Source organism: Mustela nivalis (assembly GCF_964662115.1).
Source record: "Mustela nivalis genome assembly, chromosome: 6".
NCBI lineage: Eukaryota > Metazoa > Chordata > Mammalia > Carnivora > Mustelidae > Mustela > Mustela nivalis.
Genome location: NC_139025.1, coordinates 84,391,746 through 84,407,552, shown reverse-complemented (window position 1 = coordinate 84,407,552; position 15,807 = coordinate 84,391,746). Strand labels below are relative to the sequence as shown.

The 15,807-nt window shown below is 47.9% G+C and overlaps 1 protein-coding gene across 1 annotated transcript in view; it reads right to left on the bottom strand.

Annotated features, from left to right (window-relative positions):
* Positions 1-1,640: 1,640 nt before the first annotated feature.
* The window catches only part of VPS39 (VPS39 subunit of HOPS complex), a 46,441-nt gene continuing 32,274 nt past the window's right edge, over positions 1,641-15,807 (bottom strand). Inside the window, exons 12-25 of the mRNA XM_082735466.1 lie at positions 15,642-15,784; positions 10,408-10,551; positions 9,853-9,994; positions 9,627-9,713; positions 9,215-9,288; positions 8,761-8,859; positions 7,841-7,958; positions 7,213-7,341; positions 6,458-6,560; positions 6,166-6,211; positions 5,167-5,316; positions 4,870-5,004; positions 4,521-4,612; positions 1,641-3,750 (exon numbers count right to left, since the gene is read on the bottom strand). Coding sequence (XP_082591592.1) covers positions 3,675-3,750; positions 4,521-4,612; positions 4,870-5,004; positions 5,167-5,316; positions 6,166-6,211; positions 6,458-6,560; positions 7,213-7,341; positions 7,841-7,958; positions 8,761-8,859; positions 9,215-9,288; positions 9,627-9,713; positions 9,853-9,994; positions 10,408-10,551; positions 15,642-15,784 — 1,538 coding nt within the window. The 3' untranslated portion in view covers positions 1,641-3,674. The remainder of the gene's footprint in view (positions 3,751-4,520; positions 4,613-4,869; positions 5,005-5,166; positions 5,317-6,165; positions 6,212-6,457; positions 6,561-7,212; positions 7,342-7,840; positions 7,959-8,760; positions 8,860-9,214; positions 9,289-9,626; positions 9,714-9,852; positions 9,995-10,407; positions 10,552-15,641; positions 15,785-15,807) is intronic.

Sequence of the window (15,807 nt, the reverse complement as noted above, 5' to 3'; positions counted from 1 at the left end):
TGATTCCCAACCCTAGCTCCTGATTATCCTCTGGCTGCTTATGGAAAATAGATACCTGAGCCTCACCCCCTAGATGATTCGACTTTGTGGGCGTGGCTAGAACCCAGGTGTTATGATTTCCAACAAGCCTTCTAGACAATGCTGACACAGCAGGTGTGAGGAGGGGATGGAAGATAGGAAGTGCGGCAACAGGGCCTTGTCTCCTCCAGCTAGAAAAAAGTCCTGAAACCATCTGCCCTTCAAGTCCCACCTTGCCCACAGCTCTTAAGCAGAAACATGGACATCTCTGATTCAGTTTTATCTGGACCCAAATGTGTTTCTCATCTCTTGTGACCTCCCTCATTTATTCATCAAACACTGACAGTCTGCTGTGTGTCAGTCTTACACTAGGCCTTGCAACCAAAGGGGAGGAGGATCCATCTGTATCCTGAGGAAATTCACAGCCTCATGACTCTGTGTCACTTTTGCCCGGGGCCGTCTTCCTGGACGGGGTCGGGGGGCAGCGGATGTGCCTGGATGGTCCAGGTAAACAAGTAGGGATATCATCAGGCGGTATCAATACGGACAGCTAAAATGCGGGCCTGCCTCTCCTTATGCTACTGGAGATAAGGCTTTAGAGAGTCCTCTTTTGATCATTGTAAGCCTTAGGCTAGAGATGGTACGTGACCGTCTGTGAACCACAGTGGTCTGGATGGCCGAGAAAGGCAGTTTCCAGAGTAAAGATCTCTGGGGCAGTGAGCTGTTGGGAGATAATTTCTGTTCGTCAACCAAGACTTAGTCCTCTGCTCTCCTCCCCCAGGCCTGAGGTGGAGACTATAGAAAAACAACATCCAAAAAAAGAGGTGATTCAAGTCCAGAATGAACCCTGTCCGCACGTTGAGATGAGAACCTTCTAGAAAAGAAGAGGGTGACTGCCACTGGCCGGGCCCCAAGGGGAGGGCCTATTTCTGCTTAACTTGGAACACAGAGCCAAGACCTGTGCCGGGGTCCGAGAGATGCCGGAGTGCCAGCGCGCTGGTGTTACCCTCACACAGTGTGTGCAGGCTCCACACTGAAGGGGCCTGAGTGGGAGCACAGACTTGGCTGTGGCACACACAGCCATCTGGCATCCCAAGCTCTGCACTGTACGATACCATCTCCTGGAAGTCACATGCCCTGTGCCTCCGAAGAAAACTCAGGATGACCACAGATGGCTAAAGAGGGGGACACAGAAGGACTAGACTGCCTTTCTGGTGCTGGCCAAAATAGACCAACCTTCTCAAACATACTTGGGTCCTTCAATCCCACCAATTCCATAACTTTCATGACTCTCCCAGTCCGTAGGAGCTACAGGAAGAGGCAGGAGGCCGTCATATGTGAAGTGCACGGGGGAAGAGTTGGGACTAGTTGGCGGTGGCGTGTCCCCCAGAATCTGGTGAGGCTGGAGATGTTCCATGTCTGCACTGTCCCACTATGGGCAGCCAGCCACACTAGCTGTGCTGAATGGCACAGATCAAGACATAGAGAACAGAGGTGTCATTCTGACTTCTTTATCGTTAATTGGCTTATTCTTATCAATTCTTAGCATCGCTCTCTCCTCATTGTTATTTCCATCAAACTTCACAGAAAAGGGTGGGGAGAGACTCAAATAGGCTGGTGTATTACTTTATGACATTTATTATGAGATCTTCATGAGTCATTACAAAGCTTTTGTCTCTCACCTTCATACCTCCACAGAGGGCAAACAGAGGGAAGGAAGAACAGAGTTTGGGAAAATGGGGTTATGTATTCCAGAAGGAGGAAAACACACATTCTTTATTCTATTGCTTCAAACAGATGTGCCACACAAGTCGTGAGGGTGGAAGATACAAACATAGCAAGCCAGGGAGACAGGGCTGGTGGGGTGGGGCGGGTTTCCGCGACACAGAGGGAGGGTTGGCCTGATGACTTTTGTGCTGCTTCCAGCAGAAGCTCCTTCCAGCTGGTGCCAACAGGTCCAAGGGCAGCATGGCTTCTCATAGGTTGGTATGGCCAGGTGGGACATGGCTCTTCCGAAGCATTGCTCTGCCTTCCAAACCTGAGCAGAGTCCCTGCCTGCATGAGTGATGCTGAGGGCATGCGCTCTGTACTTCAGACTCTCCGTGGGCACTGTGCCTGGGAGAAGCCAAGTCGACAACACCCCCCACGCAGCCTCCAACACATCCCCCACATGGCGTGGTGCTGCGGTTTAAGAACCATGGCCTGTCAAGGCCAGGAACCAAAAACACTGTCAGGGCCAGGCACCATCACCCATCCTTCCCACCGTTAGAAACAGCAGCATCAAGACTGAGTCTGCAAAACCCCAGGGAGGACAGGGGGCAGGGCCTGTGCTCCTATAGGTCTTCTGCCTGTCATTCTGGACACTCCTCCTGGGTGCCTAAAGTGCCTGGGCAGGGAGGGGTATTCTCTGCCCCTTACAAGTGCTCCAGGGATCTGGCAGTGAGTTCCTTCATAAACCTGTGTGCTGCAGCCGCGGCCACCTCCCACTGTTAGCCATAGCCACACACCTCACGAGCATGCCCACCTCCCGTCCCTGTCATCTCCTGATCTGATCGCTCCTATGTGTGACAGAGACCCACCTACCTACAAAAGGCCGGCGCAGTCCTCCAACCCCTGCAAAATGAAGCTGGAGAAGGACAGCCAGGCCAACTGTGAGATGAGCAGATGACACTAGCTGTGAAGGGAAAGATGCCAAAGCATAAAGCACTGTGCTCACAGAGACCAAGCCACCCTGCCCTGGGCAGCTGCTGGGTGACCCAGGAGCAGGTGCGTCTGCATGGGTCTGCCTCAGAGGTCGTATAGCCGTCCTTAAGAGCCACCATCACACTCGCCCTGGGGGACTGAGGACGATGCTCTCCTAAGCTTCCAGACATAGAGCTCTCAGTCCAAGGACCTATTTACAACACACCTGACCATCAGTTATCAGCGTATCCTGGAAATCGAGACTTCCCCTCACCTCTCATTTTACCTTGTTTATGTCAACTATTCCTGATGTGGGGAAAATGGGAGACAAAGCGTGGGGGGTGGGCAGTGAAGGGAGAGACTCAGGAAGAAAATCAACAGTGAGGACGAAAGGGAGACTGAACAGGACATGACGAGTGGGCAGGACTCAGGGGACAGGGGTCGTGGTGACTATGGAGAAATGACTGTCATCACCTAGAGAGCCAGGGCCGGCCGGCGTGGTGAGAGGAGCTCTAGGACGGCTCTCTTCCCAGGTGCCAGGCCACTGCGCAGGGGGCTCAGAGCCAAGGCCTGCATGTGTCTTCATTGAAAACTGCATAAACAATCTCGCGGTTACGGACACTTGAGACACTTTCTTTGTTCAGGTGATTAGTGTGCAAAGGCAGGACAATGCCCTTCCCCACCTCCTCCCGTCCAAGCGGGTAGTAAATTCTCGGGTAGTAAATTCTCGGAAACTGCCTGCAACACAAATGGTATTTAAGGTGTAGCTAATCTCTTTTTCTATCAAAAAGCTGGTAACACCAGACCGCAAGTCTGATTAAATTCAGAGATGTTCCACGGCTCAAGGCAGCCAGGAGTGTCCAAATGGGGAGACAGCTGGTGGTGGAAACAGCCCCCCCATTCCTAAGGCCGGTGCTCCTTTCCCACTCTGGAATAGCCGACTGTCCATATGAAGAGTCCCTGGCATGCTGGGCTCAGGTGTCAGCCGGGTTGACCTCTTTGGAACAGAAGTAGTGCACGACCACTCCGTTGGGGTATCTTGCAAATGCACTGTAGAAAGGAAAATGGCTCAGGAGAGAAGACTTCTGAAAAAGGCGCCTTACTCAGGGGCCCTCCCAAAAGCGACCCACCCTAACCACAAGGGAAGGCACACACCTAGGGTCTTCTGAGTTTCTGAGTTTACACAGCCACCATCTCTGTCAAATAACAAACAGAGCACAAGCTCCATGCAGTCTGAAGGCATGGAAATGCTTCTTCTTAAGTCATCACTGTGACATACATGGAAGGTGGAGATGGTTCTGCTCATCAGAGCAAGTTTTAGACGACTTCAAACAACAGACAGCAGGTTAGGTCTTTTAAAAGAAAAGGATTCTTCCACTCATATAAGAAAAGGGACAAAGTGCCCTGCTTTTGCAAGCGAGGAGACAGACTGGAGTATATGATCCAAACAGAATGATGCTGGCCCAGGATTTTACTCAAGTCATGAGGCAGCAGATGGAAAGATCTTTTTCTTCCTTCACAGGCACACCCCAAAAGATAAGAACTTTCACCCACATACGACTCACACACACCCACTGGTTACATCACAAGGTCTAGGTGCCAGAAGGGAAGGGCTCTACAGGCACGAAGTGAAGAGCCCCGTGCCATATGCTGTAAGTCTTTAAATCTCCAAAGCTAACCCGCAACACACAACAGGACGGCTCTCTGGACGCTCAAGAAGTAACAGTGGCCGAGACAGCCAAGAGCCATGCTTTCCCCATCAGCTAAGGGCAGAAATCCATCCTGCGTGGGACCCACACACAGCCGTGCAGGAGGCTCACCTATTCCCAATCTTCTTCTTACACACCATGCAGACCTTCTCCTCCGTGATGATGCACTTCACCTGCTGATGTAAAATCCGTTCTTCCTGGACCTGTGAGAGGAGAGTGGGATAGAAGCCCCAGCGTCCAGAACACAGAACTGAAGGCAGAGGCTAGAGCTGCCTCATCCCCAACCCCCACAGACGCCTCTAATGGAAACACTTGCAAGCAACTGTCAAGTTGCTTATATCATCAGTTTGAGCTACAGCATTAAAGGAACACAAAGCTCTGCTTTTGTCTTTGGGGAATATGTGGTAACTGTCTCATACTAAAGAAGTACAACCCCCCCCAGAGTCTGGAAGGTTCATACCCTCAGAAATTCTGCATGGAGAAGGTTCTTGAGCACTTGATTGAACCGTTTTTTTTGTGCATTTTCTTCCAAGACCTTTTCCAGAAAGATGCGTATATCGTTAATCTGAGTGTTTGCTGGTAGAAGGTTGATGGCCTAGGGACAGGAACAAAGATGGGAACGGGGTGAGACAGAAAAAAGTGAGCCTGAGGAGAAGTCTGAAGCCACACAGCTCTCCAACCTCAGTCCCTTTCTCTGTCCTGTCCTCTCTTGAGTGTGCCCCTAAGTGCCTCTCATCTCCCCAGAAGAGCTCCTGACCTTGGTGGTGTCCAGCTTGCTGTGGTGCAGCTCGAGGACTTGCAGGGCTGCCTGGAGGTTGGCCTGTGGCTCCAGCAATTCCAGCTTGATTGGTCCCAGGCAGTGCACACTGGGGGGCGACAGGTACATCCGGAGCAGGGACAGATACACCTGTCTCACACAAGTCACAGACATCAGGCTGGTGGTAAGCCTTCCAGAACCCCCCAGCATGACCACACCTAAAAATAAGAGGGGTTGGGCTCTAGTAAGAGCTGCCCTGGAGCACATAAAATTCATCATTTGTCACATTTTAAAAACTCTTGGTAAAGTCAGTCAACTGAAGAGATAAAAAAATTAAGGACTGTTTTTCACGAGAGAAAGAAAAAAAACACCCCCAAATGCCTTGCATTTATTAAGCATCATACTACTGACAAAACACCAACACTGCAAAATGACTCAAAAAGATCCCTCCCAGGAATCTGGCTTTGAGGCTGTGACCCTATCCCATCTTGGCAGACGAGGCTTAACCTGAAATGAGACACCATCTTTCCTACTGGGGCCAGTAACACAGTACTCAACACTCCGGGCTGGCTAATTCTTCTTTGAGGGTGTCCTGTGCACTGCTTAGCAGTGACTCCAGCCTCTACTGCCTAGATTCCAGTTATCCCCATGCCCCAGGCATGAGAGTCAAAAGTGTGTCCAGACATGGACAAATCCATGTGCATTCTAGACAGAGCACAAAAGTGCACCTCCTTGCAACTGTCGGGCCTTATTATACAAGCTGGGACTCTTCCGAAACTGCAGGGGTTAGGGATGCTACTAACCACCACAGTAAGCCAGAACCATCCCGAGAAAACCAAGATGTATGGTCATCCTGCCTCTCCTCAATACACAGGTGCAGAATCAGGGACCTCAGCCACTCCTACCAGTGTCCCCTGTGACCACCCCCGAGGGGGTGGGCTGTGCTGCGAGGGGCAGTGGAAAGCACACACGCTCCCTGGGGCCAGTGTCACTACTTACATCTTTGTTGCCATCTCTGTTTTGGTCATAATGCTTGTGGCAGTACCTGAAAGGGAGAAAGTGGTGAGACGAGGCCAGAGCAGCCTCATGGAGAGAGGTCATGGATTCAGCCTGCGGGAGCAGCCTCACGATGGTGTCACAACTGGGGGCCAGCAAGGGAGGCAGAATGGAGGGGAGGCCGCTTGCTCTCCGGCCTCTCCTCCCTTTTCGGGACCTGCTGTCGGTCTCACTGGTCTCACTGGGCGGTGTGATGGTGGTGGGGTTGGGGGGTGGGAAGGGGCGGGGAACGTACTCCTCGGCCATCTTTGTGTCCTTCAGGATGTGCACGTAGATGAAGAGCGCTTGCTCGTGTTTCCCCATGCGGCCCAGCAGCAGTGCCCGCTCTTCTAAGAGACCTGGGAGGAGGAAGGAACGTGAGTAACCTTCACCACCACTGAGTAAGCACAGGCCGGGAAGCTAAGCTGTTACACAACTGCGTGAAAGTATCTGTATTACTTAGGGTTTTTTTCAAGGAGAAAACTGCTAAAATTAGAAATGGGCGAAGGGAGCTATTTTAGAAAGTACTTTATCCTATCTTTTTTGTGATCACTTCTAAACTGGCTAAGAACTCTCATCCAAAGACCAAGTGCATAATAAATAAGCACCCACAAGGTGCCAAGCACTCCCGCTAAGGAAAGAATTTGGAAACATTTGGTCTCTGCTCTCCCAGAGCTCATCAATCACACAAATGTGTGTCTTTTTCAGACAAACAATGCCAGATTACAAATATTGCTAAATAATGAACTTGCCCAAGAACATGTGCTGATGCACGAAACAGGTCTCAACCTGGCCAGCAACTGCCAAGTGGTTCACACCCAAAAGAGACTCTTCTTACGCATGGTACAAAAGCGAGTCTTCAGATGGCACAGAACTGCAGCCCTGGCCTGAAACACGGGGCTTTCTCCAGCCCTGACTTGTGGGAAGAGTAGGGAACTGGGGAAAAGAATAGGATGAGTTTTTGCATTACATTCTGCTGAAGTGGCTTCTGGCCATGAGCCAGACAATTACCATCAAAAGGAAAGTCACAGATGAGCCGGCCTGGATCATAGTAGCCCGAAATTTCCAAGAACATAAGGAGTTTCCGTCGGTATTCTCCCAGCTCACCCTCTTCCTCTCCAGCAGGGACTGGAGTTTTGCCTTGAAAGGAAACCAAGCTTAGTATGAAAGGCTGCTGCTGGACGGCAATATGGGGTCATCAAGAGAAACAAAAGGGATGGGGTTCATGATATCACCACGGTGATCAGAAAGGGCCCCCAAAGTGGGCTCCAGCTGGTCTTTTCTTAGTTTATGGTCTCTGCATGACCCCCAAAACATCGGCTTGAGATACAAAAAAACAAGCTGCACAAATGCTCCTGTAAGCAAACCTGTTTCTTATCAGCACAGCTGCCATCTTACAGACAAATCTGTTCCTTCCCCCTCCCCTAGGGGCGATGCTCAGAGATCCCCAGATCCAGACAAGAGCTCTTGGGTCTCCTGTGCTGGCTCATTTAGCTGCCCTGGTGCCTCTGAGGAACTTCCCACCCACCTGGGCCCCGCAGAGGAGAGTAAGTTCTGCTTCCCTATGCCACATGGCACCCTCGGGTCCCAGGTCACCTCTAAGGCCCAGGGCCACTTGGCTTTCTACAAGAACTGGTACCTGCAGGGAAGGACAGGAGATATTCCTTCATCAGACCTTGCACCTTCTCACAGTACAGCTGGATCAGGCAGTTGTGGAACCGAGAGCCTGTCTCCTCCCAAACGTGGATGACATGTTCCTGAGGCAAGACATGGGTCTACCTGGTACCCTCTATGCTGTGATCCAGCTCTGTCTCCCTGTCTCCCTCACATTTTTAAGGCCCAACAGGTCCCATCCAGATGGTCTCCTCATGAAGTGATAGCTCTTTTAAAACCACCAGGCAATTTTGGACTACAACCCAGAAACATTAGGGATTGTTTTCTTTTCTGTTTTTAAAAGATTTTATTTATTTATTTGAGAGAGAACATAAGAGGGGTTGAGGGGCAGGGAGGAAAGGGGAAGCAGACTCCCCACTGAGCAGGGAGCCCACGGGACCCTGGATCATGACTTGAGCTGAAGGCAGATGCTTAACTGACTGAGCCACCCAGGTGCCCCGAGGATTATTTTCTTGATTTGTAGTCTAAGCTCCTTTATTAACTTTGTACCATAATCCTCTAAACTCTCACATCTGCCCACGCAGTTACAGTTACATACTTGCATTCTGCTACCTAAAACCAATTTGGTTGCCCTGTGGCCCTGGCTGAATCAATGGCCATACAAACGTGGCTTTGTATGAGATGTTTTTCTCCAACGCCATTCTCTTCTATCCCTGTGTACTCTATCTAGATTTAGAAGGCATTCATCAAAAGTAACATTTCCAGGTTGATCTACCAAGATCTTTCTTCAGAGGAGGTAGAAATAATCTTCCTTAAATTTCTACCAGTTCCCAGGTGACATAAACCCCAATCTGAATTGCCCAGTATTGAACTGCCCAATTTCCCCACGTGGTCCTGGATCCCACATTTAAAGGTTTTTAGTTCAGACCAAAAAAAAGATCTTACCAGATAAGGAATAGCCAGACCCTTAAAATTCTCCACCAAGAAGCCGAGCACTCGGTCCCGTGGCAGAGACTCTACCTCCGGAAGGTCTTCAGTAAAGATCTGTGGGAACAAACCCGGGTTCCAGAAGCAGAACCATTTGACTGCAGTGCTGCCAACCACACATGGCACACACGGACACAGTAGAGGCTCAGGTGGACTTCTGAAGGGGGAAGGGTCTACCAAATGGCACCTGTGTGCCATCTTGTGTGACACGCTAGGTCGCAGGCGCTGGTCTCCCGACGTCTGTGGAAGTCTCTCTCCGCTACATTACACCGTTGTCTCCTATTTCCCAGGCTACTCCTCTGAATGCCAGAGAAACTGCATGAATCCACCCCCCACCTCCAGCCACCACTGCCTAAGTAGAATTAGGACCCAGTGTGGTACTAGATAAATCCAAGAGATCCCTGTGATTTACCTTCAGGCCATCCTCTGGGAAGTCTCGCAGCACCCATACAGAGTAGGAAAAAATCAAATGCAGGTTTTCAGTACCTGGAGGGAAAAGATTAGTTGGCAGGTGAGGCCCACCCTGACCATAGGACTGCAAAGGCAGGTGCAAAGGTTGCCCCTGAATTTACTTTCCAGGAGAGATTGTTCTGTCCAAACACCAGTCACTCAGGGATACTTGCCCCTACTGGGCTGATTACATGCTAAAGGGCTGTCACAGTTCCACCATGGTGGGGGGTGGGGACTCTAACCTCAAGTGGAGAAACAAAGATGGGTGAGCATAAGGGAGGGACAGTCCTGACCCACCAGAATCAGAAATGGAGGGAGATCAGGTCCATTTGAACACAATCCTTTCCCCCTTCCCTTTCAAAAGTTGGCCTCACCAAGATGCTGCAGATACTGCACTGTCCTCTCATGGCCTTTCAGAGGCGAGTTTGCTTTCTTGGACTGGTCTACCAGCACCTGCAGAGCTGGCCAGGAAGCCCCCGCCCAACAAAAAAGTCATTAGCCTCTTCAGGAAATACATGCCCATGGGAAAGTCACCGTACTTCGGTGGGTTTCGACTCTCCACAGACCACCCTCCCAGAACTGATCCCCTACTCCAGCCACCTTTCTCGTGGAGCCCCTTCTTCTCATACAGGATGATCAGCTCGCTGTACTTGTGCGCCTTCTTCAGCACGTGCTCACTCTCCTCGATGTGGCAGTGGTTGTTCTCTAGGCGGAGCAGAGGGGCCACCAGGGCCACGTTCGTCTGCAGAGGAAGCACGACTTCTGTGGCAACCGCGTCGTGAAGGGACACCCCCACACCCCACCCAGCCCAGGCCTGCTTCAGGCCGGAAGGCCATGTATGGAACACAAGCCTGAGAAGGCCAACTGCCCTTTTCTAGGACTATGGGGAGTTGGGGGGGAGGGAGAAAACACTGTCCCTGTTCACCCTGTAGCACCAACCCCAATCTTACCAGAGAAGACCAGCCCACTGCAAATTCCGGGGCAATTATCTTGCCTTAACCTTTAAATTTCCAGAAGCTCAGAGGTGTCAGGTCAAGGCTGGGTGATTGCCATCATCCAAGATGCCACTCTTATTGATGGCAGGTCCCCCAAAGTAGCCCTTTCCCAGCTTCTGGGGACGGAGCCTTGCGGGTAGCGAGCGCCTGGAGAACTCACATGGAGGTAGCACTTGAGCAGGGTGGTGTCAATGATTTGCAACAGCTTCTTCTTGGATTTGATGGTAGGCGTGCCTTCCATAAGTGGGGAGGTGCTAGACTGGTGATCAGAGTCATTCAGCTTCTTTACCAACTGGCTTCGTTTCTGCCAAGGCCCAAAAATGTGGGGTTAAGGCCAGGACTCAATCATCCTTATCACCTGGGCCACCACGTAATATTCCAAATATTGCCAACACAGCTCATGCCTATCCATCCTGATCTCACATTAGCACATCATTAGCACATCAGTGCTAATCATTAGCACATCATTTTTCTTGGGGATCAAGACAGATGAATGCCAAATTGCCACAGATCCAGTAACAATTATTTATCAGGTAGTTACTACATCCCAGGCACTATGACAAGAATTTTACGTCATCCTACTGTAAACCTACAACAAATGCAGACATTACTGTCATCCCCACTTTACAAGCGAAGAAGATATGGCACAGACACTGTATCTCTCAGAAGCAGCTGAGGCAAGTTTCAAATTAGGTCTAATTCCAATCCCCATGTTCTTTTGTTCATTTATTTTTTAAAGATTCCATTTATTTATTTGACAGAGAGAGAGGGAGAGAGAGAGTGCACATAAGCAGAGGGAGAGGGAGAAGCAGACTCCCTGCTGAGCAAGGAGCCCAATATGGGACTCGCAGGACCCTGGGATCATGACCTGAGCCCAAGGCAGCTGCTTAACCAACTGAGCCACCCAGGCGCCTCCCCATGTTCTTTTATTAAAAAGAAAAAAACCTAACAACTGTCTTGAGGTATAAGTAACATACAATAAAATGTACCCTTTTAAAGCATGAAATCCATTTTGACACATATGTACATGTATGTAACCATGACCCCCATCAAGGAACAGAATGTTTCCTATTACCCCAGAAAGTTCCCTTGGACTCTTCTCAAAGAATCCCACCCACTCTGACACCACAGATCTGATTTCTATCACTAGAGATCAGTTTTTACCTATCCTAGAACTTCATATAAATAGAATCATCCAGACTGTACTATACAGTGTCTGGCAATGCCCTCTGTTTTGTATGCTCTACCATCTCTCTGGCACAGGACTAGTCAGCTAAACTGAGACATTCCAAATGGCAGCGGAGGTGTCCAGGGAAAACATGTGCTCAGAGTCCTAAAGCAAAGACACAGGCAATAGAGGGCTTTCCTCAGTGCCACAGGCTTAGGAGACATTCTGCCCAGGAATGTTTCTCACTTGGTACAGACAGAGGCATGTCTGTGTGCTCCCTGCCATCTGCCAGCCATAGCTGGGTACCACTGGAGCACAACGTCAAGGAAGTGCTGAGGCTATGTGTGCCTGACCAGACCTGTGGGACCTTCACCAACCCAGAAGCAGGTGACAGGTAGCTGGCTTACAATTTCCCAGCAGTATTTCTCAGTGTCTGCCCAGGGGACCCCTTACAGAGGTCTTCAGAACACTTACAGGGAAAAAATTTACTAAGTTCTCTGACTCTGGGTAAGTGCCCAGGGAATATGTAATAGCCCAGTGTGACAAAAGTTTGGAGTGAACAGTCTTTAACAGTTTTATTATTCACTTGAGAATTTCACTTATCTCTCCATAATAGTAAACTATAAAAGAAAACATACATCTAAATACTCCCTCTAAAAAAAAAAAACACATGTTATAGAAGAGTATTTATTGACAGGGAAAGGATTTCTCAATATACAGCTAAATTTTTAAAAAGTAAGCTAGAGAACTTCAGTTTGATATCCATTGGCAACAGTAACCCCATAAATTTTATTATTTTTTAAAAAGAGTTATTTATTTGAGAGAGATCAAGAGATCGCATGCACGTGAGTAGGGGGAGGGGCAAAGGGAGAGGGGAAAAAACAATCATCCAACAGACTCCCTGCCGAGTGCAGAGCCTAACGCAAGGCTCAAATCAGGACCCCAAGATCATGACCTGAGCTGAAATCAAAAATCATCATCTACCTACTCAATGGACTGTGCCACCCAGGGGCCCCAATAAATTTTTAAAAACTGAATTCATGACTACATACCCAAGCATGCCACAGAGACATTGTTTGGTTTGGTTCCAGAACACTTCAATAAAGCAAGTATCGCAATAACGCTAGCCAAATTAATTTCTTGGTTTCACAGTGTGTACAAAAGCTATGCTTACATAGTATGGTAGTATTATATCTAATGAAATAATGTATATACCTTAATTTAAGAATGCCTTATTGCTAAAAAATGCCAACCATCATTGAGCTTTCAGTGAGTTGTAATCTTTTTGCTGGTGGAGGGTCCTGACTCAATGTTGGTGACTCAGGGCTGGGGTGGCTGTGGCAATTTCTTAAAATAAGACAACAATGAAGTATGCCACATCAACGGACTCTTCCTTTTATGAATGATTTCTCTGTAGCATATGATGCTAATAGCATTTTACCCATGGAACTTCTTTCAAAACTGGAGTCCATCCTCTCAAACGCTGCCACTGCTTTACTAATTATGTTTAAGGAGTATTCTAAATCCTTTTTGTCATTTCAACAGTTTGGCCAGGAGTAGATTCCATCTCAAGAAACCACTTCCTTTGCTCATCTGTAAGAAGCAACTCCTCATCCATGAGCTTTTCATGAGCTGGCAGCAAGTCACTCATGTCTTCAGGCTCCACTTCTCATCGAGTTCTCTTGCTATTCCCACCGCATCCCAGTTACTTCTTTCACTGAAGTCTTGAGCCCCTCAAAGTCATCCTTGAGGGCTGGAATCAACTTCTTCCAAATTCCTGTTCATGTTGATATTCTGACCTCTTCCCATGAATCATGAGTGTTCTTAATAGGATGTAGAATAATGAATCCTTTCCAGATTATTTATTTATTTTTATTTACTTTACCCAGGTATGGAGGAATCATTATCTATAGCTGCTAGAAGCTTGTGAAATGTATTTCATAAAGAAGACTTGAAAGTTAAAATTATTTCTTGATTCATGGACTGCAGAAAAGATGCTGTGTTAGTATGAAAACAACATTAATCTTACTGTACATCTCCATTAGAGCCCTTGGGTGACCACGTGCACTGCCAGTGAGCAGTCATATTTTGAAAGGAATCTTTTTTTCTGAGCTGCAGGTCTCAACGGGGGCTTAAAATGTTCAGTAAACTATGTTATGAACAGACGTGCTGTCATCTGGGCTTTGTTGTTCCATTTACAGAGCACTGGCAGGGCTGGTATGTAGCATCATTCTTAAGGGCCCTAGAATTTTCAAAATGCATTGCTCCAACTTTAAGTCACAAGTGGCATTAGCCCCTAAGAAGAGTCAGCCTCTCCTTAAAAGCTTTGAACCCACACACTGACTTCCCCTCTCTGGCTATGAAAGTCCTAGTTGGCATTTCCATCCAATAGAAGGCTGTTTCATTTATACTGAAGACCTGTTGTTAAGTGGAGCCACGTTCATGAACAATCTCACCGAGATCTCCTGGAGAACTTGCTGCAGCTTTTCCATCAGCACTTAGCACTTCACCTTGTACTTTATGTCACGAAGATGCCTCCTTCTTAAACCTTATGAACCAACCTCTGCTAGCTTCCAGCTTTTCCTCTGCAGCTTCCTCACCCCTCTCAGCCTTCACAGATTTGAAGAGAGTTAGGGCCTTGCTCTGGATTAGGCTTTGAGGAAAGGGAGTGTTGTGGCTGGTTTGATTTCTATCCAAACCAGTAAAACTGTCTCCAAATCAGCAACAGGCTGTTTTGCTTTCTTATTCATGTTCACTGCTGTAGCAGTTCTAATTTCCTTCAAGAATTTTTCCTTTGCTGGGGCGCCTGGGTGGCTCATTGGGTTAAAGCCTCTCCCTTCAGCTCAGGTCTTGATCCCAGGGTCCTGGGATCGAGCCCCCACATCAGGCTCTCTGCTCAGCATGGAGACTGCTTTACCCTCTCTCTCTCTCTCTCTGCCTGCCTCTCTGCCTACTTGTGATCTCTGTCAAATAAATAAATAAAATCTTAAAAAAAAAAAAAAAAGAATTTTTCCTTTGCATTCACAACTTGGCACAAGAGGCCTAGATTTTGGCCTATCCTGGCTTTTGACATGTCTTCCTCACTAAATTTAATTGTCTTTACTTTTGATTTAAAGTGAGAAATAGGGGCACCTGCATGGTTCAGTGGGTTAAGCCTCTGACTTCAGCTCAGGTCATGATCCTGGGATCAAGCCCCGAATCAGGCTCTCTGCTCAACGGGGAGCCTGCTTCCCCCTCTCTCTCTGCCTGCCTCTCTGCCTACCTATGATCTCTCTCTGTCAAATAAGTGAATAAAATCTTAAAAAAAAAATAAAGTGAGAAACAGTGATTCTTCCTTTTACTTGAAACACTTAGAAGCCATTGTAGGGTTATTAACAGACTTAATTTCAGTATTATTGTGTCTCAGGGAGTAGGGAAACCCAAAGAGCAGGTGAGGCAGGGGAACAGCCAGCTGATAAAGTAGTCAGAACACAGACATTTTATTAAATTTGCTATCTTATATGGGAACAGCTGGTGGCATCTCAAAACAATTACAATAGTGACATCAAAGATCACAGATCACAAAAATAAATTAAGTATGAAAAAGCTTGAAATGATGTGAGAATTACCAAAATGTGACAAAGACACCAATTAAGTAAATGCTGTTGGGAAAATGATTCCAAAAGACTTGCTCACTTCAATTTGTTTAAAAAAAAAAAAAAAAAAAAAGGCAGCATCTGTGAAGCACAATAAAGGAGGTATGCCTCCAAAGGTCTAGAAAGACAACACTATAAAGTTGGTTACTTTGGGTGATAGGGTTACAGGAAATTTATTTATTTATTTATTTATTTATTTTTAACTTTTGCTATATACTTTTTTGTGTTTGCCCAGTTTCCTGCATAGAGCATGTATTTTCCCACAAGTATGTATGTTCCAAAAGAGTGTTTCAAAAAACCGATTATTTTCTATCCACTAAAATTTCTTCTTCTGAGTTCCTAGGAGAGCTTCATGTAAATTTGCCAGAAATCAGGTACATTTCCTACTATCAAGATTTAGCATCAAAGATCAGTGGTATAACTGAGTAGGGAGATGAAGGAGAAAGAAATGCGCCCAGCCACCACAGCTTCTAAGGTATTCATTTACAGAATGCCTGTGGAATCGGAGAAAGCCCACCCTTCTCTGCCATAGAAAAGCAGGCATCGGAACTCCCAGGTGAACTCTTCCATACACCCCTGTACCATACCTACCTGTGTCAGGTAGTCAATCAGAGCTAAGTGTGCCTTCTCCAACTCAGCCCCTGAGAGCCCAGGCAGTGGGTTAGGGTACTGCAGCTGCTTCCTGTAGTCTGTGGGCAGCAGGTCCGGGTACAGGCCCATCACATGGGTAGGATCTACATGGAAGGGAAACACGATT